The 22,496-nt window shown below is 40.6% G+C and overlaps 3 protein-coding genes across 5 annotated transcripts in view; 1 reads left to right on the plus strand and 2 right to left on the minus strand.

Annotated features, from left to right (window-relative positions):
• Positions 1-4,929: 4,929 nt before the first annotated feature.
• dsela (dermatan sulfate epimerase like a) lies at positions 4,930-9,242 on the minus strand. Its single transcript, XM_048255736.1, has one exon. The coding sequence runs from the start codon at positions 8,880-8,882 to the stop codon at positions 5,244-5,246; it is 3,639 nt and encodes a 1,212-aa protein (XP_048111693.1). The 5' UTR covers positions 8,883-9,242; the 3' UTR covers positions 4,930-5,243.
• A 1,851-nt stretch (positions 9,243-11,093) lies between these two features.
• On the minus strand, positions 11,094-19,230 carry tmx3a (thioredoxin related transmembrane protein 3a). Its single transcript, XM_048254160.1, has 17 exons — positions 19,107-19,230; positions 18,592-18,736; positions 18,354-18,408; positions 18,182-18,221; positions 17,959-18,082; positions 17,231-17,276; positions 17,023-17,103; positions 16,745-16,844; positions 16,423-16,500; positions 14,866-14,932; positions 13,899-13,997; positions 13,677-13,734; positions 13,520-13,573; positions 13,170-13,226; positions 12,037-12,166; positions 11,574-11,642; positions 11,094-11,416 (listed from the first exon to the last, which is right to left on the minus strand). The coding sequence occupies exons 2-17, from the start codon at positions 18,617-18,619 to the stop codon at positions 11,216-11,218; spliced, it is 1,287 nt and encodes a 428-aa protein (XP_048110117.1). The 5' UTR covers positions 18,620-18,736; positions 19,107-19,230; the 3' UTR covers positions 11,094-11,215.
• Positions 19,231-19,602: 372 nt separating this feature from the next.
• The window catches only part of tesk2 (testis associated actin remodelling kinase 2), a 28,329-nt gene continuing 25,435 nt past the window's right edge, over positions 19,603-22,496 (plus strand). For 2 of the 3 annotated variants that reach the window (XM_048240836.1, XM_048240845.1), the window contains exon 1: positions 19,603-20,054. In XM_048240836.1, coding sequence (XP_048096793.1) covers positions 20,053-20,054 — 2 coding nt within the window. In that variant the 5' untranslated portion in view covers positions 19,603-20,052. Of the gene's footprint in view, positions 20,194-22,496 lie in introns of all 3 variants that reach the window. The other variant, XM_048240855.1, reaches the window with a different exon arrangement.

Raw genomic sequence — 22,496 nt, forward strand, 5'->3', positions numbered from 1 at the left:
TAAGATGTTGTGCTGTAGTAGGAAAGCCCATCAGCCCCTGCAGCTAAGATGGTCACCTGCTCCTCTCATCCTCAGCATTGCAACAACTCCAGCATGATGGCTGTGGGGAAGGTACAGGCACAACTGTGACAACTGCAATGAGTGGATTCCACCTCCAACACTTTTATAGTTTGAGGATTTTAGGATGGCGGTCCAGCCCTCAAGCTGACTAAGTGTTCCATTTTCAGAGGCGCCCCATGGAATGTGGAAAGACTGGTTACCCTGGTTACCCTGGTTGGCTGAGGGCACACACATAAGCATCCAGACTACCAAAGACATGATACTTCATAGGGTGGAGGAGGATGCCACATATCTCTCCTCATTTGGCACCAGACCTGTGGATTGTCAGTAAGAATGGGGTGGCGCACAGGTGAAGCCTAAAACTAAAACACCTGCCTATATAATGTTGTCTGACAGAGAGACGCACATGGATGGAGATGAAAGCCTCTGCAAGCATCCACACTCCACAGCATGACTGTGACTTTGTCTCTTGAATTTCCCCTGGGGATCAATAAAGTATCTATCTATCTATCTATCTATCTTGTCTAACTGTTGCTGTCGCCACTGAGCCTTTATGTCACTCTTCAAGGTCAAGAAAGGCTGTTCATTACCTCCCATTTGGCATCGCACGCGTTTATCTAACAACAGAAGTGCCTGATGCCTCCATAGGGCCCGCACTCCAAAATGTCTCGCATTACTGGAGCTGTTAAAACAATCTAAAAAACCTCAGTTTTCCATCATGATAGCTGTGTGTTTGAAAACTCGCTTGTTTTCTGAGAAAATTGCTCTATCGTGTCATTATAACACACTATTTACTTCACTCTTCAATAAAATCAGAGAGATTAAACTGAGCTATATTGTCTATCCAGACATACTGCATTCAAGTGCATTCTTCAAACAGCAATTAGGCCCCAACCCATATTCAAGCCTATTGATTAAACCTGGTTATTGACTCTTTATAAGAGTGGAGCAATGCAACATTGTTCTCAGGGGCACATTTTCTTGTGTGGTATTTTAAATTGAAGGTTAACTTTATCGATTCTTAGGTATGCATCTATTTGAATATCATTTTTGAGCGAATTTTAAGAACTGGATGAAGAAAAATATAGAACACTAATTGATGCAATAGATGTAAACGTTTTGAGACTGAATTCTGGACAAGTTGCTCATTCAAATCCCTGGCTTCTCTGTTGGTTAGCAACAGGCAGGGAGGGGGGGGGGATTCAGCCATGCTGTCAAAACAATGTAGTCACTTTGGAGAAACAGAGGGATGTGTGCAAAGTCATCAACTCAAAAGGGTCTGGATGCTAGAATTGATTAGCATTTAGATTGTATCTGGTTTAGAATCAGATGGATTGCTTCAGATGAATGAAATGGAGCCTGTACCACAGATGAACAGAAAATAACTGGATGCAATCAAACTGACCAAATTGTTTTTCAGAGTGTTTAATCTGCCATGTAATATCTCTTCATCCCATTGAAATGTTTCCAATTGGGCAGTATATTACAAGTGTGTCGTAGCCCACATCCTTTTAAATTACCTTATTATTATATTATTATTACTGTACTAAACAATAACCACCAGCATTGTTACATCCCTTACCCTTATCTTACCCTACAGATTGTTGACTAATTGTAGTTGTTGATTATGTAATTCTAAATAAGTATGGAAATGTATCCGCTGTTAAGCCTAAAGGGTTAGTAGTTTGAGTATAGTCCATACATGTAGACACAGCCTGAGTTAGTTCATATACAATAGAATACCATGAGCCAGATCTGTTTCAAAAATGTTAAGTGGTGGAGTACGTACAATAGATGTTATGTTTGATTCAGTTTTCAAACATCTTCCGGGGTTTTATATTAAAAATCTGAGAGACTTTGACTGTATAAATCTCCCCTCTCTCCTCCTACAAAACCCTGAAATAAATAAATAAATTTAATCTAGACAATTCTGGGTAGCATGCACCTCTTTTTTTCCTTATGATGACTTAAAAGTGTGCATCTTTGCATCTGCAGTATGTGTGAGGGTTTCTTTTTGATTGAACACTATACTGATAGTGGAACCACAAGCACCCATCAGGCCGTAATTTGTTGGCGCGTCACCCATTCTGCTATACACTTAAACGGGAAGACTCTGCCATTTGAAGTTTTCATTGATTCACAGAGTGCCTGCCTCTGCAATTCATCCTGCAAGCCTACAGTACTTCACAAAACAGAGTTTTCCAGAGTGTATCTTAAGCCCATGCCAGTCATATTCAGCAATATAGTAGAATAGCAGAGCAATTCCTTCAGGCTCGTAGCCTAATTGATCAGAGGTCATGCAATCAATATGATTGTCAAAAATAGATCTGTCACTGACTGCACCTTAAACTGAAAGGTGCATGCATTAAGAGCATTATAAGAGCCAATGGGGTGATGCTCAGGTTGCAATTGCAGTTGGATGAGTCTTGCCCTTTGACTGCATCTCAGTCTGTTTCTTTTCCGATATCTTCACCTCTGTCATATCCTCTAATCATGACCCATCTACTGTGAGCTTCATGGACTTGCTTCTGATTGAATTGACTAGACTCTGAACTCTTCCAGGGCTAATTTTAACACGGTAAGAAATGCTCTGCTAATTCCTCAGTAGCACTAACCACTAACATCCTCCTGTTAGGTTATAGAGCCACCTGCTGGTATATTATTGAAAGTAAAATAAAAAAAAAACATAAAATGATTGTCATGATAACTTTATGGAATTATATTGGGGGATAGATTGTGTTAGCCATATTGTGGCTGTAATGTGTTTATAAAATTATGTTCAACATTTGTTATTGTGTCCAGAAATAACTAACACAGAATTACCATTTATAAAAAATGATTGTGATTTATCTGGGATTGCGAGTGTAGGCCTATTTTACAAAGACATTTTGACCTTGATCTTGTTCATTTTCCCCTTGATTTAGTCTGAAACTGACTGTGACTGAGAACATGTGCATGTGTTTGTGTATGGTATGAGTAGGCCTTTTACAATGACTATTTCTGCTGTGCTCAACCCCATAGTGTCCATCAAGGCTCATGCTCTCCATGACAAATGGGCATCATAATCTTGATTCTTGAGACACAGCCTCTGCCTCTTCATGAAATCATGAATCATCGTCATGATTCAAGGCATGAATTGATCTCCTTGTTGTTTTGTGCGCACAGAGCACAAGCCGTTCTCCAGATACGGCCATGGAAGTTCCCGTGTGCTACAAGACATCCTCCTGCCTCTGGTGTACATTGTGTATCAATGTCGTCACACACCCTGGGAGGCCCGCACAACAGCGCGGATGCCCAGTGTGTTCACTGCCACGCCACGCTGAGCCCGGTAGGATGGCACGCCACCCTCATTATTCCTCGCCACGCTTGTGTTTATCTAGCAACACTATCCCCTTCTCATGCCTCCCTCCTCCCCCCGTCATTTTATACTCCCTTACCTTTAATTACTCATGTGTTTATTTAATTAAAAGGGCAGGGTCCTGCATGAATATTTAATGTCCATCTCCTGTCCATCACCTACCAAGCTATTTGTTTATTCCTGCAGTGAATGCAGCAGAGTAACGCTCTGCTGTTTTGGTGGAAATGCCATAAAGGCCTTATTGTTCTAAATCAATGATGTGATCCTTGTTTATCATGTAAAATCGATACATTTAGAGATATGATTGTTAAAACTGAATTACACAAAATGAGTCTTCTGGTTCCACTGGTACCTGCACAAGACAATGCAGAACATTTATTGTAATTGAAACATTTTGAATGTAAGATGCAGGTTATGTGGCTTTACACAGCAGAAGAAGCCTTTTATTGAATCGACCCACGCAGATTCTGCTTTACATAGTTTTGCTAGCAAATGTTTATTCATGTGACAAAAAGGTTTTGTGTTGATGAAAATACTGTTTCATGGATTGTTTGAGACACAGATGGTGGTTGAAAGGGTTCCTGAAGGCCTCATCATCAGACTGGAACTTCTAGACAAAGAATTGTAGCTATTTGCACTGTGTACGGATATTATCAGAATGATATGTTTACTTAGTCGTGTACTGAAATGATCCTTAAATATTACTTTTAGCCTACATCAGGCTGCTCCAGAATGACTTGTTTGCTTCCACAGAGCAATTCAAGGTAATCCTTGTAAACAAAAGCACTGGACTCACTGTATGTTTGCCAAAAGCCACTTTCACACTCTTAGGATTTTTGACATTCCACAAGAGCACTAAAATGTCAGGTTGACAGAAGCTCATAATGTGGTTGCATTTGGGCAAACTTCATCTCAGACGGAAACAAAGGAGTTTCGAAGTCAACAACAACCACAATTGGGAAGGCCGTCTCTTTATGGGCTTCCTTTTCTTTGTGCAGAACTGCCTACAGTACATCATCTGAGTCAGTCATTCTCTTGCAATAAAACCACACCCGTATTACCACAACATACTGACATCAAACAATAGGCTACAGCATCAGTATCCAACGATGCCCCCTCATAGAAAATGCTTTCTCAATCAAGGATGAGAGCCAAGAATCATTCCAGATGATACACATTTTCATAGGAACTGGTTTAAATAATTTTGTTAAGCAAATTTAATCTGCTTTGAATGACTTCTCAGTGTAAGTCAGGCACTCCCCCTGCCAGGAAGCCTCAGCAGCACTCCAGCATTGGAGTCTGTCTGTTCCTAGTAATACATATAATACTGCTGCTTTAAACTATTCACTTTATTGATCACTCATACTGAGATCAGATAGAAGACATAATCTTCTACAAAATGTGTTGATCAGTGTTGATCATTTAATGTAATTCAGAAATTCAGAAAGATTTAAAAAAAGATGTTTTGCTGACTCATACACTATTTATACTTTACTTGGTTGATTAAAAGATGAAAACTCTGAAAAAGTCCTTCATGAAAGAGATTATTTATACAAATATAAAATATCAAAGCCAAAAAGGTCATAAATGTCCAGATCAAAAATGGCTGGCCACACAATGTGCTCTTCACTATTCATGTGCAGGAGTTGTAAACAAACAGTGCAAGTACATAACAAATGCTGCATCTGAAACACCATTGCAAACCATGGCAAAAGATGTATAGCCTACATCCTTAATGCTGTCTGACATTAAATTCAGAGTACCTATTGCAGTGTAAGGCAGTTTGTAAAAGAGAACATTAAACAATTTGTGAACTGCGATAACCCTAAATTGTGAATCTCTCATAACCCATTTTCTGCATAACAGGCCAACACATATCCTCAATGGCTTTTATATCATTGTAGTTCATGTTGTCCTTCCAAGTGTTGATGGTGGCCGGTGATATGTCACCCTCGTACATCAGACTGTACAGGTTGGTGGAGGTGCTGTATATGAGCTGGTTTAAGGCTGCTGGGGAAACAGGCACCCCGATAAACGAGTGTATCTCCCCTGCGGTGTCCTCTGGGAAACGCACTATGTCCTCAAACTTCACTCGCATGAAATTGTCGGCGGGCAAGTCACGGTTGATCCGGACAGTCGCGGTGGTGTGTGCCAGCCACACCTGGGCCAGGAGTTTCACAGGCTCTGGTTCTGGCTGTGAGAGCAATCGCGTCACAGCCTGGAACTCAGCGCTGAACTTTGTGCACACCTGTCCAGCACTGCCGCCACCACCACCACCATTGCCCTCCAGCTGAGAGAGTGCAGAAAGGTGCTTCTGAACATTTTTACGGCTGTAGAGGCTTGGCGTACTGCTGTACAACATCATGTAAATCCACGCACGTGGGTCTCGTACTACATAGATTGCCCGGAAAGAGGGCCCGATCACCTCCTGAATGAAAGGCACTTTGAGAGACCAGCCCCCGCTGGCCAGGTTCAACATGGGCCGGGCATTGCGGTATGTCGCTGCGTGGCGCCACAGCTCTCTGGTGTACTCTGAATGCCTTGTGGTGCCTTGCTTTCTGCCTCTTTGCTGTGCCAGTGGCTGCCTGCCAACGTTCTTCCCTTTGGTTTTTTTGATGAGCCGGTTCTCATTTCCGCGAGGTAGCTGGATGTTCTGCAGGTGTAACCTGACATTGAGTGCTACGGAGTGAAACCAGCCCTGGATTGCTTTGAATTGCCCACTCTGGGCATCCGTTTTAGACCATTCGCAAGCATCCACAAGCGTGTCAAACGCATACTCTGTTCTTGGCACTTCCAGATGGGCAGGGGAGACACTGATGTACACAAAGTCAGAGCTGTTGGAGAACAGCTGCTCAAGGATCTCAGACCCTGAACCCGGCAGGGATGTAATGATGGTGGATGGCAGGGTGCTCACAAACTGAGGGGAGAGAGAAACAGGGTCTGAGTCTCTGAGACCCTCTGAGATCCTGTTTGATTTTGTTCCGCATATGAACCGTGCACAGCCATTGGAAAGAAGAAGAAACTCAAAGAGCCAGAAGAGGAGGATGAGAATTAAAGTGTAACGCATGAGCCAGTGTAAGGGTATGTTTAGTGTTCTTCTTCTCCTCAAATATGCTAAAGCTATAAAGAACATTAATCCCACAACTGTAGTGACAACTAATCCAGTGTGAGAAGAAGAATCTGATTCATTGTCACTGACTGCAGTTTGAATCCCCTGACCAAAATATATAATTTGATGCTTGTTTTCTACTTTAGCAAAGCCACTAAAACCTAAATAATTAAATCTGGCACCGATATCTTGATAGTGTGTTGCAACTGACACTGTTGTTTCTGTATCATTCAGTTTGAGAGATAATCTGACCCCGTGTTTGCTGTTGTCAATAAACCTGAGGCTGGAAACTTTAACATAGGGCCCATGCATTAGGTATGCTATTCTGGTGACTGAGTTTGTCATGGGAAAAGTCACATTGATGAACTGAGTCCACCGCTTCTTGAACTCAGCAACTTGTTCGGCCTCTTGTATCCTGGCAACAGGACTCAGACCTTCACTGTCAAGCCAAAATATTTTATAATGTGCATCCCACACATCCATCAGCGCACCATTGTACTTCTCGAAGACTCTGTGAGGCACGTACTTCAAATCTATGTCCAAGTTATGAAAGAAGGCACTGAGGGCATCCAAAGGTGAGCCCTTCTGTTTCTCCACGTGATCCAGGACGAGCAGAGTTTGAGAGTTAAGCAGCATCAGGGCACGGTACACACTCTTCAGCTTCATGGCGGAGGAGTAGGCCGACACGGCCTCCCCGCTGACGAACAGGGTGTCTTGGTGAGAGGACGCGGCCACCACCTCTCCCGCGGTGCTGCCCACGTCCTTCTCTCCCCAGTAGAGCCATTTCCCACACTCGCCCAGCTGTCCCTCCCACGGCTGATTGCACTGGCTTGTCGGAGAGGGAGAGAAGACGAGGACGTTGTTCAGGTGGCTGTACTTGGGTCCGTACAGCGCCTCCGAGATAAACACCTGGCCATTGGGAGCGAATGTGAAGGAGTTCTGGTCTGGGTGCTCATGGCCTGGGTTGAAATTAGTCCAGCCGTCGACCCAGGAGTAAGGCTTAGCATGGACAATGTCATACACAGCCCTGCCACCTAGTTTCCCAGACTTGAAGGAGACAAATGTGTTCCCCTCTCTGTAGGGCAGCCCGGCCCCGTACGTCACCACACCCCAGTTTGAGAAGATGTGCATGTTTGCTTTGCCAAAGCCTGGCGGGGGTTGAGGGTCATTCTCACCGTCGTACCAAATGAACTCTGTGTGTAAAGTTGCCCACCTCTGAGCTGCTGACTGCATCATTGGTCCATCCTTGGGTCTGTGTTTCCGGACCTGCTGAGCGAGCCAGTTCCCCATGCCATTCTGGAGGACAAAAGCGTCCAAAAACACCAGCTGACTCTCAGGACCATAGAACCAATTGTAGTTAGAGTCCGCAATGCCCACTGTCCTTTGAAACCCTGGGAGAAGAGTGGCATAGTAGAACCAAAAGTGTGCCCGCAGCCAATGGTTTTGTGTGTTGTCAATATGAAAGTGCCGCCTCGCAAGGAAAACGTACTGTGTGATTGATTTTGCAGTGTAACTCCCATATGCAACACCCTCATCTAAAGACCCGTCTACCACATGGTTCAAAAGAAACATGGTTTTCTCCATGTAGTTCACGACCACCTGCTTCCACATCATAGTCTCTGGGTCACTGTGTTCCCCCACAACAAGAGCACCCGTGAGGATAGCCATGATATTGGTGGTTTGGTGGTTCTGGAGAAACTGCTTCCCCCACCCCCTATGCTTAGACAGCTCATACAGATTGTGAGTAGCAGCACGGATCTTCTTCAGGTACTGAACCCGCCTCTTTGTGTCCAGGTAGATGTAGATGAAGTCGTACGCTGTGGCGAAACCCGTGAGAGAGTGGGCTATGGGTACCTCATCAGTGGGTGCGCTGGTCACCATCCAGTCTGGGTACTCAGCCATTCTGTCCATATATTTCACTAGGAACTGTGAGGCTGCGGAGTCGTCTGGACAGAGCAGACAGTAGAGTGCGAGCGGGGGCAAGTTGTTCCCATAGACCTCGTTCCATCTGCTGCCGAATTCCTGGTGGTTTTCAGGTGGCAGGTACATGGCGGGACTGGACAGCATGGCATCGACAGCATTGTGAATCACTTTGAAAATATGTTTGTGCGTTGTTCTCACCTTCTTTTTCAGTGACTTGAGCTCAACCTGGTCAAAGAAGAGTCTGGGATGCAGGTCAGTGGACATGAGCTTCCAGGGCTCTGTGGTGGTGTTGCCTGCCAGAGGTTTCACCCGCTCCATGTCCTCATTGAAAAGCGACTGTTTGTCAGAGACATTGAAAATGCCTGAGAAGGCAAGCCCCACTGCCAAGAGACAGAGCAGGATTACAGACCGCCCAATGCATTCTGCTGCCATGATGCAAATTCCAGATGTTTTTTTTTTCACCCCAGTCTATACCCCTCCCCTTTTCAAGAGTCTGTGGGAAATTGTCATCAGAAGTGTCTGTGTACTGTCTTCCAACACTCTGAACAGGAATGAGAGGCGTGTTAGTGTTAATGCAACTTGGTAGCACTAAAACATTTTCAAATGAACTTTTTGCTGTCTCTGATGATTGTCATGTTTTCGTTCTTGAGAGATCCCCTTTCATTTTCACCGTTGTTTCACGGGCAGCACAGTAACACAATATTAGGCTAACGTATCAAACAGTAGAAGTAAAATGTGAACATTCCAAACATCAACAAAAAGGTTTGCGCCACAAGTGAACAAAAACGTATACCATTGCCTGTTGCTTAATGTATGTTTGAACTGTGGGATGTCACAGCAAGGATCCACATAAGTCCAACATTTCAAATCCGTATCTCCTTGTCATGACCAGGTCAAAGCCTCCTCTAAAATGCATCCCAGTATCATATTCCAAAACAGTGTAATCGTCCGTCGTGCTCGAGTCAAGTTTAATTAGATAGCGCACTGATCCAACAACCACAGGGTCCAAGAAATATGTAGCCTATGGCTACTGTAGTGCATTTTATTTGGCGAAGAGTCGTTCTAAAATATCGGTTGTTCCATCGTCCGTTTGTTTAAAGAAGCGTCATCTTCTTTCATCCATCCAGCGATCAGGGGCAGAGCAGAACTAGTGACAAAGTTTGATTTGCGTAATCCTCATATTGAAAACCTCTTCCCACAATCTGTTCATGCCTAAACCCAAGCCCCATCCAAAGATGGATCATAACCCCGCCTTCCTAGTCAACTGTAGTTTAGGATTCAGATCAAAACATTAACAATGGCATGCCCATTTATCGATGGAATTACTGTAGCCTAGGTTTGTCTTGTAACTCCATTTCACTGACAAATAGCCTATACTTCCCAGATTGGAATTTAAGTACAGCTCTGCGCAGTAAGAACACATAGGCTTCAATGTGTAGTGTACAGGCCTATATTCCCTGCAAATAATTCACACAAGATTTAATAGAAAATCGGTTCCATTCCTCCATCCGTCTGGTTTACTCCATAGGACCACAGTAGTTGTTTCAGGCTGGAACTGGAGTGATATCATATAGTTGACATGAAGCATAGGCTCATGTTTAATATTGGAAAAATCTGTTAAGATAAAATCAAAAAATAAAATACCAGAATGCAGAATAGTCCCCTGTGTCTATGTGTTTGTGTGTGTAATGTAGTTGTAAGATTTACATAATATAGTTGAAAGATATATACAAGCTGACCTATGAAACAATCACAAAAATACACCTTATGAGTAAGCAATAGTACATTCATTAGGACTATATATGGGAAAATATCTATGGTCTAGCCAATTATTCTCGTGAATTCTGAAGTGCTGGACGTTTTTCCTAGCATAAGGGCAACTTTTCCTCTGTGCCACGTGAGGGTAATTGCCATCTAATCTTTCAGTTCAGCTCTATGCTTTGGTCTTTCATTAGACTGTGCTCCTCTCTGCCACACACAAATATAAAATACTGTAAAAGACTTCACAGACCTAATCATTACCAACTGGCCTGGCAATTTCACATTGTTGCGCAACATTTTCTTTCTGTGGAGTAACAGTCAAATGCACAAGCACAAGCCACACAAAAGACCAAGTGAGATCTGTCTCAACATTACTGCAGTATGCAAGGGTTAGGTTTATCTAAAGCTAATTATCTAAAGTTTATCTGAGCCATAGTGTTTTGCATGCCATCAATGGTGACATGGACCATTCTGATTGACGTTCAGTCAGCATATATTTCAAATCTCTATACTTCATTTAGGCTACAGAATCTCAATCTCTGCATCTTACTCCCTCGCCAATCATAGCTTATTCATAGAGAATTTCAATGTAATTAAAAACAGACCCAAGCTAAAGACAAGGACATAAAAACTCTTCAAAAGCGTTTTCACTATGATCACTTTTATCTGTCATTTTATAGTGTTTGTGAATGTATGTCCAAGTATATGCCCATATTTGATTTAAAATATGTCTTGGATCATACAAGTATTTATCTTCGTTACATTTTGTTGGAGCATACAGTATATTCAACAAATACATCTGCTGAGAGACTAACAATGCCAACCCAAGGTGTTCTTTCACAAAACTTCAATGTTATGTAATTTTATAAGTAAACAAAGAAATGAGATCCCCAATGTTTTTATTGACATAAAACAACCAAATTGTTTAGATTAAGTAGATTTGTTGAATACACATGGTTGTATTTGGCCATTGCATCCCAACATTACTCTCCAGTGACAATTTGCTAATCCTCCTTCTTAGAAGCCAAATTCTTTCTCTTGTTTTCTTTGTCTGCGATGGCCTTCTTCCCTGTCTGCTGCGGCTCCTCGTCTTCATCATCGTCCACGCGCTTAACAGTGCATGTGGCATATATTATCATGCCAACGACTCCCACAGGAATAATAATAACTGCACACGTCGAGGCCGGTGCAGCATCAAACATGGTCTGCATTAAAAGACAAACAATAGAGATTCAAAGTCATTTTTTCAGCTTGAGTACAAGAACTACATTAGACTAACTGTCAAAACCAAAACTGAGGGCAATGCAGATGCGTTTTTATCCACAACTCCAGTCAAATGTTGTAGAGCTTCAAAACTCTTACTTTCACGGTTGTCTTTGCATCATTCACGGTTCTTTTGATGCGTTGCACAATTCCATTTCCTCCAAGTTGCTGAACACAAAAAAAAAAACCATCATTCTCAGAAGGTTAACATTGCACATCAGATTTGCATGAGTCAAGGCAAATAACCAGTTCTCTCATCATGTATATCAGTAGATATGTCTCTACACTGGATACATGCAAGAAGACATTTCTATATATTTCCCTCATTTCATTCCCCTTTGTGGTATAACTGTCTGTATAGGTTTTATTTCAGGTTCATTTACAACAGCAGGAAGTGGAGGTAGCCTACCAGCTGCACAGCATTTCATCACTCCTCAACAGATGCCTACACCAATCAGCAGAGTTCATCCCAAAATGATGCAGTAACAGCACTGTGACAGTGGTTAGCATTAAACCACATGGACAGCTGGCAGGACCAATCATGATGTGCGATCTCACATACCTTAACCTTGCCATCCAGGATACCATTTAAGAATAAAACCAGATCCTCTATGGTCTTCACTGGCAACTTAGGCATATAGTATCCATCATTGGACAGGTTTAGCACTATGATGCAAGGTGCCTTCACTTCACTGAGGAGAAGACATATTAGATCAGGTCAATCTTGACAGCATTACAAGCAGCCAATCTGGCAACTGAACCCATTTATTGATATTAATCCTAATAAAGAGGTATGTCCTCACATGGAATATAGTGTTATTTGTGTATTGGCCATTTATTTCCTCCAATAATATATAAATATAGTAAAAATGTGATTAAAAGCCTAGTCTCAATTAGACACAGATCCCTTTTTACCAGCCTGGAGTGGCTACTGGTTTGGACAAATAAAGGCAGGTCTCAATTAGAAGCCTGGTCTGGTTTTTATGGACCTGTTTAGGTTGTATAAAACCCCTAAAAGCAGCAGATCGCCCGCTTGAGTTAGTTCTAATCTGCTTAAATCGCGCACACCAAAGTCAGAGTTTTCCCACTAATGAAAGGCACACTATGTTAGCTAAATGTTCCTAAATGTTTAAACTTCTGTCAATATGGGCATGCTATACATTGTCAGTGTAGATTCTGTAGATTCTGCCCAATTCTATCGTTCAGTTTATTTAACGGAAACCATGAGCACCAAAGTAGGCTACGGTCAAATTCATTCAGATTTACGAGCATGGTAAAGAGAGGCAATAGACAGTGGTGACTCCATACCTTTTGTCCATACCATAAAGTCTGAAAATGTGTCCTTTCCGCAATTATTTGTACCAAAGATTTTATGATCCATTGTACCATTATTTATTTGATAGTTCTGTATTTCCCATCTTTGCTGAGCAAAAGTTTTGTGTGAAAGGAATTAAAGGCCTGGCCCATATAGACACCTGTCCCAAATATAAGCAGGTTGTGTTTGGCGATTGAAGCAAATTAAAGCCCCGGCTATAAAATCGAGTTTTTATGGTATACAGTATTTTGCCTCAAAATCGTGGTGTTATGGACCACATTGTATCACATACAACCTTCAGGTATATTATTATATTATATAGTACATACATAATATATATATATATTATAGTGAAATATGAATATTAAACTCTCGCTCACTCCAGAACTAGGCCATTCAGGTAGCTGTTTTCTTCCATGTGACCAAACTGGTAGTTACTGGTAAAGAAGAAAAACACTTTTAGCATTGAATGACATAAACAGATACAAAATGTCTTAAACAAATAGCACAGATTCTGTGTTTATAGCATTTGTATTAAAGATAGCATTTATGTCAAAATGCCAGTGCTGTCGACACGTTATATTTCTATTACATTATTATATTACATAATTTCCTTTATACCGACTGTCAAAAGATCTTTCTATTATTTCTCATTACAGCATAACGGTAATAATCCAATCCAACCTTAAATGGTAAAGAATGTATAAGTGAGAAATAAACCCCCTCTCACCTGCTGAAATGATCTTTATATTCCGTTGCAGCAGTCTCAATCAGAGCCTTGAGGCTGAATTAAGTGAAAGATTTTCCAACATTTTAGAATTGTGTGTCATCTAGCATTGAACAAGCATAAATTACATTACATTTATACATCTTCCTTTTTAACCAACCGAATGCTTTCCTCAGATGGATTCTTCTCATTTTCCACAGCTATCACCACAAGTTTCCCTGTTAATAGTCAAGCAAAAGAGAACCATGACAGTGGCACACAGTAATCACTGTGGCACCATTATCTACCAACTTGTGGGGAAACTCATATATTACACAAATTTTTGCTTTTTAATCTGGCTAATCATGACAGTTATCTGTTTTATAAAATGGTTGTAATTTACCTGAATCTCCCATTGCATACAGTGTGTAAGAGTCAAGCTTGGTGTAAGTAGGAAAACGCTCCCTGTTCACCCATGTGGTAAGGTCACCATGCTGTTTTTCTGCAGGCATTACATTAGATAATAGAGGTAAAGGGGAAAAGAGTAAATCACTCTTTCATTATACTTCAGTTACTTCAATTCAATTCAATTCATGCTCATTTCATGATTAATGCCCCTATATAAGGAAGATTATCTTAAATATCTTAACATGATATTTATGGACTACACAAAAAGACAGACCCATAATTTGCAGTGGCTGTGTAGGTTTATCTCTCTGTAAAATGTGAGCAGTCTAAATATCAATATTCAGCATGTCCTGCACTGAAGTCATACATTTTATTCATACAGTATATCTGAGTGATACATACAGCTACAATATAAACAAGCCCCAAAGTGTCCAAATATCAAATGCTTCCCAAGGGTTCAAAGAGAATATTTGTGGATATATTTTAAGTGTCTCTGAGTTTTCAGTGCCATATAAGGATTAATTATTCATGAGCTTCACATATTGGTTTTGGTATATCCCGATAAACATAGCTACTGTTTGTTTACTTGGAAAACCACCAAAGGCCACTTTGCCCTTTTGTTTAAGCACTGCCTCTCTGTTTTATTATTACTACGCCATAAGACATACAGTATCTTGGCTAGAGAAGAAAGGCACACCCCTTAATGAGTCATTCGGTCTTTGAAGAGCACCATCCAGAAAATTGGGCCACAGTCTAGCAACAACCAGAGGGGTTCTGTTTAGACTGGCTTCTCCAGCCGGCCTATTGGATATAATCTGTGTCCATTTCCTGGGGGGGGGGGGACCATCCTGTTTTCCTCCAACTTTTGTATCTGGGGCCACTGGGGAATTTCTCATTTGTCTGATGTGAATGGTGAAATATCAACTACATAACAGTCTACATATGCAAAATAAGACACTTACCATCATACATGAAGAATGTTCCATCTTTGAATACAACAACTGATGGAACTTCTGGAAGTGTCACGGCCTGATGTAAGCAAACAAAACGTCATGAGCAAATAGCAAATGCCAAAGAAAGGGGGCAGATTTAATGAATATGAAGACTTCGGGCCCTAATTTGAACAAGTCTATCAACACTCATTATCAAAGTTCACATGCATGAATTGTAGTCATCGTGGGGCATGTGGGAGCATTTAGTCGACTTTAGCCGTTTTAAGCTCTTGCCAATTGTGTTAAATTAGCAAACTGATTTTACCTAGTTATTAAATTAGCTTCAGCCCATCATTCAAATTAAGACCCGATATGTGTACGTACACATGTATACTTGAAGGACAGAGACAGACTAAATAAAGAAAGAAAATAAAATATAAAAATATATAAAATATCCAATACTCTAATTTTAAGTGTATCAAAATAAACTACAAAATACAGTAGCCACGTCATGTATAGAAATAAAATACTGTATTTTTGTATTTTGAAAAAACTAAAATACTCTTTAAAGGGAGCATGAAATCACTTTGTAAACCTTCCATATCTATTTAATTTATTCCTTCATCACTACACTGACTCTGTTGATAAAGTGTTTGAGAGCAACAGCTTTTCCCTGCGAGACATGATATAAATCTGCAAAACAGTGAACAAATCAACTATGCTGACCTGCCTGTTACATCTCATAGAAGTCACAACTGAAGTGTTACAAACTAACCACCGAACCTATTGAGCCACAGACTGAGCTTAAAGTAACCCAATGCAGTTCTATTAGCCTATCTTATAACAGCTTCAAACTCATGGAACACTGCCATATCTGGCCATGTCTTGAATCACTGCCTTGAATTTCCCCTTGGGGATCAATAAAGTATCTATCTATCTATATATCTATCTATCTATCCATCTAATACAGAGAATGAAGTCTCTGACATTGTCAATGCATGCTCAGAATGATATTGCACTGTGTAAAGCTGTTGATCAGGTAGGATCATGACCCAATGGGCATAGATATGCATGATATATTATGCAACTTTTTGAGCGATGTTGCAGGGGAACCATATAACAGCTTCCATGTGTTCTGCTGACTAAAGTTCTCAAGAGACTTGAGGTTGGTGTGATAGAGGGGGGGAGGGGGGTGTGTGTGTGAACAACCTACACAATACTCATCTTGCTCTGGATTATCTTCCTGATTCTCAATATTCTTATCACGTGTGGGCAAATTACAGAGTCAGCACCATCCAGGGGCTACATCCATTGTTTTGCTTTTGCCATTTTATGACTGTACTGGTTTATGTACTGGTTTTACCAAAAACATTTGCCAATATTTTGAAACTACAAAAATACACATCTACAAAGTATCTTGGTACAAAATACGAAGCCATTTTCTTTATCCCAGTAAAATACAAATGACAAAATCCTATTTTGTATTTCAAATATGTATTTGAAATATAAATACTGCCCATCTCTGTATGTACGTACAGTAAGTATGTATGTACATGTACAATGAACGTGTGATGATGCTAGACTCACCTTAGGCAAAACAGTCTCTAAGGCTGAGTAAAAGGATAGGTACACAATGAGCTGGGAGGCCATTTTCACATACTTTTCCTGTAGAAAGGAGAATTTTATTTAGGTAACTGTTAACACCTTCAGATGTATCAAGTAAGAGCTCTACTGCGCTCCATCGTCTGTTCAGGGCATTACACTGCACCTTCTCTCTTCCCATGAGGTACAAAACAAATTCCCCACCCTCCCAATAATGACCACAACATGGCAAGAACAAATAGATTATATAGTGTTAAAAACATAAAATATCTGCAAAATAATAATTTGATTTGTGTTTCCTTTGCACCTTCAGAAGTGATGCTCCTCCGATGTACACAAAGAGAATATCATTGCGGCTCATGACATGCTGAAACATCTGCTGATTTGGAATTGCCCGGACAACTGGTCTAGTTATTTAAAAAAAAAAATAAAAAAAAACATAAATTGGTCATTATTCATTAATATATTATGAATGTATTGCACTGTGAAGTCCCTGCACAATCCAGTATCTTAATATTTCATTTATAGAGTGAATTGTATTATGGTAGCCTACTGTACATAGATGGCATATTTGAGAGTACATACCCTGATACTCTGATGGCAAATTCAATTATCTCATCCTTCCGCCTAGGGCCATTGTAATTGAAGATTTTTTCACCCTTAAACCTATCATTGGGGAATTAAAAAAAGATTAGACTATATTCAGAGCAGTAACAATGATCTACTCCTAAAATACACAAAAGCCTGAAGGCAGTTCATATGTAATGGGGGCGATATAACTGTAAACACTCACAGTTTAATTGTAGGATATCCACGGACTCCAAATTCAGATGAAGTACCTATATATTTTTATTGTAAGAGATTTTACAGTTAAAGTTGACCTCATGGAAAACAATAGCCTACTGTAGCCTAGAGCAGCATATGGAGCAAACTGTTCTGTAAAATGAATCAGTAAACATTCATTTAAATGTAGGCTACACTGTGGAGCAACAAGTATAAAACATCCATAATTCATAATAAAGGAAATCTTTAGTTTTTAAAGTAATGACACATCAATATGGAAAAGATGAGGACAAATCTCAACCATGAATCCCACTTGCACGATAAATAAAATAAGGCTTGGGTTGTCGTGGGATACTAAATAGACAGGCAAGACAGTGGGAATTGTCTCTCTTTCCAGCAAATACCAGCCACAAAGTGCTTCCTGAGGCTATACAATGGATAACTATGCCGACCATCTGGTTACAGCTTGAACTCCATGTGGTTTACAACATAGGATAGGGTAATCCTATTAGATGATTGTGAATCCAACCTGCATAAGCTACATGCTGCCAAACCAGTTTGCAAGTGGTGTATACCTCACCAGTGACTAGACTGAAAGGACACAAAACCCACACCATGTTATGTTGCAGTGAGATCCACTTTACACGGCTTAACAATGATATCTTGGTGTTGACTTGCCCACCCATAAACATATTATACCCAGCATGAAACAAGGTTAAGCGGAAGCAGAACACTTACTAGTGTATTTGGTGCAGTCCATCATGCCCACGTTCACCTCAGAACCCATGCTTTTCAGTTCAGCCCCTACTTCATACCACACCGGGGCAAACGTCTTACAGAATGTACACCAAGGAGCATAGAACTGCAGGGGATGATAGGCTACAATGTAAACTCTCATCAATCCAACTTATAGCTACTACAGCAGTTATTGGTGAATATGCCTATAGGCTATCAACCTTACCTCCACCAGCCACATTTCTTTCGTTCTTATCTCCTTAAACCTGAAGAAATGTAATTCAGACAAAAGTGTTAAACACTTAACCTTATATATAGGCTAGGCATATTTATTAATTTAGGCTATAGCCTAGTTTATGTTAAGACCAAAAGAAAGTTTTAAATCTGATTGTACATACGTATCATCAAGCTCGTCCACGTAAGCTGACACAGATGTTATGGCTATGAAAATCACTGTAAATAAATCGATCAAAATAGGTTACAGTAGGCTACGCTATATAGGCCTAGTCTAGGCCTATATGCCAATATAAGGTTCCTTGTGCTTAGCTCGAAGCATGTGGACAAGTCCGGGGCAGAATCTAACAATTCAACACGTAAGTAAGTTCATTGCGTTTACAGTCAATTATTCAGGCTTACCTGCACAGGTGAACCGTAGTGTTGCCATTCTCGCTATAATAGCCTACCCTACAATGAGATAATATCCGTAACCGCTATGTGGAAACAAGGCCATCAAACGACTCCCACGAATGTGACGTCGACATACTGTACCGCTTAGGCCTACCTGAGCAGGGATTTAGGAATCTGCTTAAGCCACTAGCTGAAGGCTCGAGTGTCGACCAACGATTGAATGGATAGTCTCAATTAAATTCTATTCAATATTCAATAATAGCCTAAATATCTTGAATATAAAAATTACAGGTCATAATATTTGAATTACTATATGACATAGGCTATCAATCGAGTCTGTGATCTGCGAATCTATAGACCTTTTAACACAGGACTATTGGACATCATAATTATAAGCAACAGGCACGATTAAAGAAACGATTACAAAAGTTTATGCATGATCAACAGCATGCAACGCATAGATAGGCTAGGCTACGGTCTGAACACATTTACAGAGGGCTTAGTGTGTAGGCTACCCAATATACCAGAAGATGGCGATGTATTGCCGTGCTGAATCACTGTTTTCATTGGGATCGGCTCGGTCCGAGCCACTCTGAATTAGTTTCTCATTGAGCCATGGCTTTGTACAAACAGAGTTATCTTGAGCGCCGACGGAAAACTGATCGTGAGGAGGAATTCACACAATCTGAAAAAAATGTCTGGAATTACAATCACGGAATGGGCCTTTAAGTACTGATTGCATTTTACTGGAGCGAGTCACTTGACCTCACTAAAAAGCCCACAAAAGTCTTATTTGGTCTCAAGTTTGATTGGTCCGAGAGCTGTATTTTGAAAAATCTAATTCGTCAACATACATATCTGTCAGTATCAAGTTTCACATGCATCGTCACTATTGGGTATGATGGACATGGAGGTCCGCATATACTTGCATCTGTCTGGCTATCACTGCTGTCAATCATCATGCGTTCCCTCCCGATGATACTACTGCAAGTGGCGTCTGAGGAGGAGGAGAGGCATTTGTTATTATGCCATTGGCGTAGTAGGGGGTTCGTGGGTGCCATACATTAAGTACAGCAATACTTTTAGACTGAAATATATAGGGCAAAATATTTTGTCTAAGCAGTTAACTTATGCGTAATACTGGAAGCACTCATGTGGAGTTTCGTATGAAATATTATTATTTTACGTTAAATGTGTGCGCTAACAGGCTAGTGCGTTGTTTGTTTTCGGTCATCTGACGCTGTTTAAACATTTTTAACTACGAACTTCAGCTAGCAAGTTCATTTTCTTTTCTCGCCTGCCAGCAAACTCTTTTGGCAATACAAACAATTATAGTAGTTTGCGATCGCTGAAGTGAAACCTGTCATATATTGGAAACTTTTGAAGCAGCTAGCTAGCGAGAAGACTGTAATGGGAAGAAGAATCAACGTCTGCAAGTTGGGCTAGCTTTCTAACTTCGCTAAGATCTTTATGTAAGTTCTCGTCTATATCTTGGACTTGGCAGTGATGGATTGCACATTACACTTTTGACTTCACTGTGACTTGCAATGGGACTTAACGAGGCCTATCGACCCTTTAAACGGATTTTCTTAGGTAAAGACATACTACCAGGTAAGACAATCACTCACTCGAACTTTAGGTAGCTAACGTTAGCGTATGAGCTAACTTAACATCGTCACTTTATGTCACTATCCATTGTTGTGTGTTGCTGAGTGAACTTGACAGTTAAATAAGTTGCCAATAATTTGCATAAACTACTTGTTGATGTAACAGTTATTGAGAGCCATCTAGACAACAGCCAGATTTATGAACTCTGAGCCATCAAATGTGCATCCTATTTGTTTTGATAAGCAGTGCCCTACAGCACAAGGGATGTTCTTCACCCAAACCTATTCATAAACGGTAGCTGTGCAATCAATTCAGATTTAAACGTGCTAGTAATGTAAGATCAGTAATTCCTGCATTTGACATTCCTGCATTTGACAGCTAACGTTAAGCGCTTCGTTACGTCACCTTCAAAGGCTGAAATTCTATTTGCGCCGCAACTTCATAATGCAAGCTGCATGTGCACAAGGTTAATTAAGTATTCTAGCCTACAATAAAAGTGCGTTGGGATGACAATAAGGCTTTTAATATGCGTATTTCCCTTCTGTTAAACAGATAGCCTAACTTTCACAATAATTATTGAAAGGGTATAGCTCAGTGTTCTAACGTTTGCTATTTATGGAACTCTTGTGCAATTCCATAACCTGTTCCAACCAAAGTCCAAGCATGCTATTCAAAATCTCCCGTGTAGCCTACCTCTGAAACAGGCCCTGAGGAAAAGCTCACTCTCCGAAGGGCAGCTCAGCCCAGTCATTATTTAAAATCTGTGGAATGTGAGGCATGCTGTTTTTTCACATCCCTGTGTGGTGTAAAACAGATTGCAAAGTCTGATTGTAAGCTAAGCGACTTAAATTACCTGAATATTTTAACTATAAAATACCTGAAGGAGGCTAATGCCGTAACTGGCCTATTGGTCTCCTCACTCCTAAGGTGTGGTGAAGTAGTAGCAAAAGTATGGTCCCATTAGTCAGACATAGAAATACCCTCACACCTGTCTTGTGACTATCCTGTCTGAGTCCTGTTGGACCATTGTGTTCTCATTCATTGTCACCCAGGCTGGTGTTCTTTGAGCATAGAGATGAAAGTCTGGATTTAGCTAGTCTAGCCACTCTTTTATGTAGAATTATGTAATTAAAAGATGCAACATCAAGCTAATAACAAGCTAACTGCCGCGTTTAGATGGTCTGTCAATATGGTTTTGGAAGCCAAGATTTTGGCAGCCTTCAGCCAACTTTGACATGCGTTTAACACATCACATTAAAAACCCTTAATGAAACTGATCTAATATTAACTCTGCTCTCAGTGTCATTTGCACAACAAGAGGTATATAGAGGGGCAGGGCCTTTCCCTATTTATTTGGAATGAGGATGTGTCTCCGTGGTTAGTCAAACATTCCAAGCCTTCCATACTTAGTACAAATTGAGAACTACACACCTTGACGTTTTTATGATTGGAACATATGTCCTAAATGACAAAGGTTATGTATAGAGACTAACAAGTAAATGCTCTGTGAGTAATGCATGCTGAACTATAGGCTATTTTCCCTCTCTGGGTTTGCACTCGTACTTTAATATTGTCCCCCGTGTGCATGTCATCATCTTTGGAAAACTACCTAATTGTCAACTGCCCCCAGTAAAGATTCACAATTCAGAAATTAACCAAGTCTCAGCCTGTAAATATTTGGGTGTCATGATAGACAAAAATCAGTGTGTTTTCTCCATAGATTGAGATCCTTTGGAGCTAGTAGCCAAATAATTTCTTTGTTTTTACATCAGTTATTCAGAGTATCATGCTCTATTGTAGCACAGTCTTTGTTGTTACATCAGTTATTCAGAGTATCATGCTCTATTGTAGCACAGTCCTCCTTTTAATCGCAACAGACTTAAAAACTCTATCCTATTTTTAAACCAGCTAAATTAAAATCCAGTGCAATATTTATTCAGGGTTACAAGTCTTCATTATCTTGTTTTTGTGTATGTTCATGCCATTGTCTTTTGTGATACATGTACATGCTATATGTGTGTCTATGTTGTTTTTCTTAAATGAGCTGCCTACTGATGGAAAAACAATTTCAGCCCTGACTGACAAGAAAGTTGTATCGTATGGTATTGTATTGTTGTGTGGGAGGATGCCATAGTTAATCAGGCTGGTTTACTTTAACCTTCTGAGACTTCTGGATGTTTGCTGAGGCTGAATTATCTTGCCTCATGGTTCTGAGAAGCTACTATCCATCCTGATTGGATCCCCCTCTCTCTCTCCATCTCTCTTTCTCTCTCTCTCCATCTCTCTTTCTCTCTCTCCATCTCTCT

Source organism: Alosa alosa, chromosome 1 (genome assembly GCF_017589495.1).
Source record: "Alosa alosa isolate M-15738 ecotype Scorff River chromosome 1, AALO_Geno_1.1, whole genome shotgun sequence".
Classification (NCBI taxonomy): domain Eukaryota; kingdom Metazoa; phylum Chordata; class Actinopteri; order Clupeiformes; family Clupeidae; genus Alosa; species Alosa alosa.

Excerpts from the sequence above, each read along its gene's own strand:
- dsela (XM_048255736.1), bottom strand. The coding sequence starts at position 8,882 with ATGGCAGCAGAATGCATTGGGCGGTCTGTAATCCTGCTCTGTCTCTTG.
- tmx3a (XM_048254160.1), bottom strand. The coding sequence starts at position 18,619 with ATGGCAACACTACGGTTCACCTGTGCAG. Across the intron at positions 17,104-17,230 it reads GGATATCCTACAATTAAACT|GTTTAAGGGTGAAAAAATCT; the intron begins GTGAGTGTTTAC and ends CCCCAATGATAG. Across the intron at positions 12,167-13,169 it reads CTGAATGGCCTAGTTCTGGA|TGAAGTGAAGGCACCTTGCA; the intron begins GTGAGCGAGAGT and ends TCTTCTCCTCAG.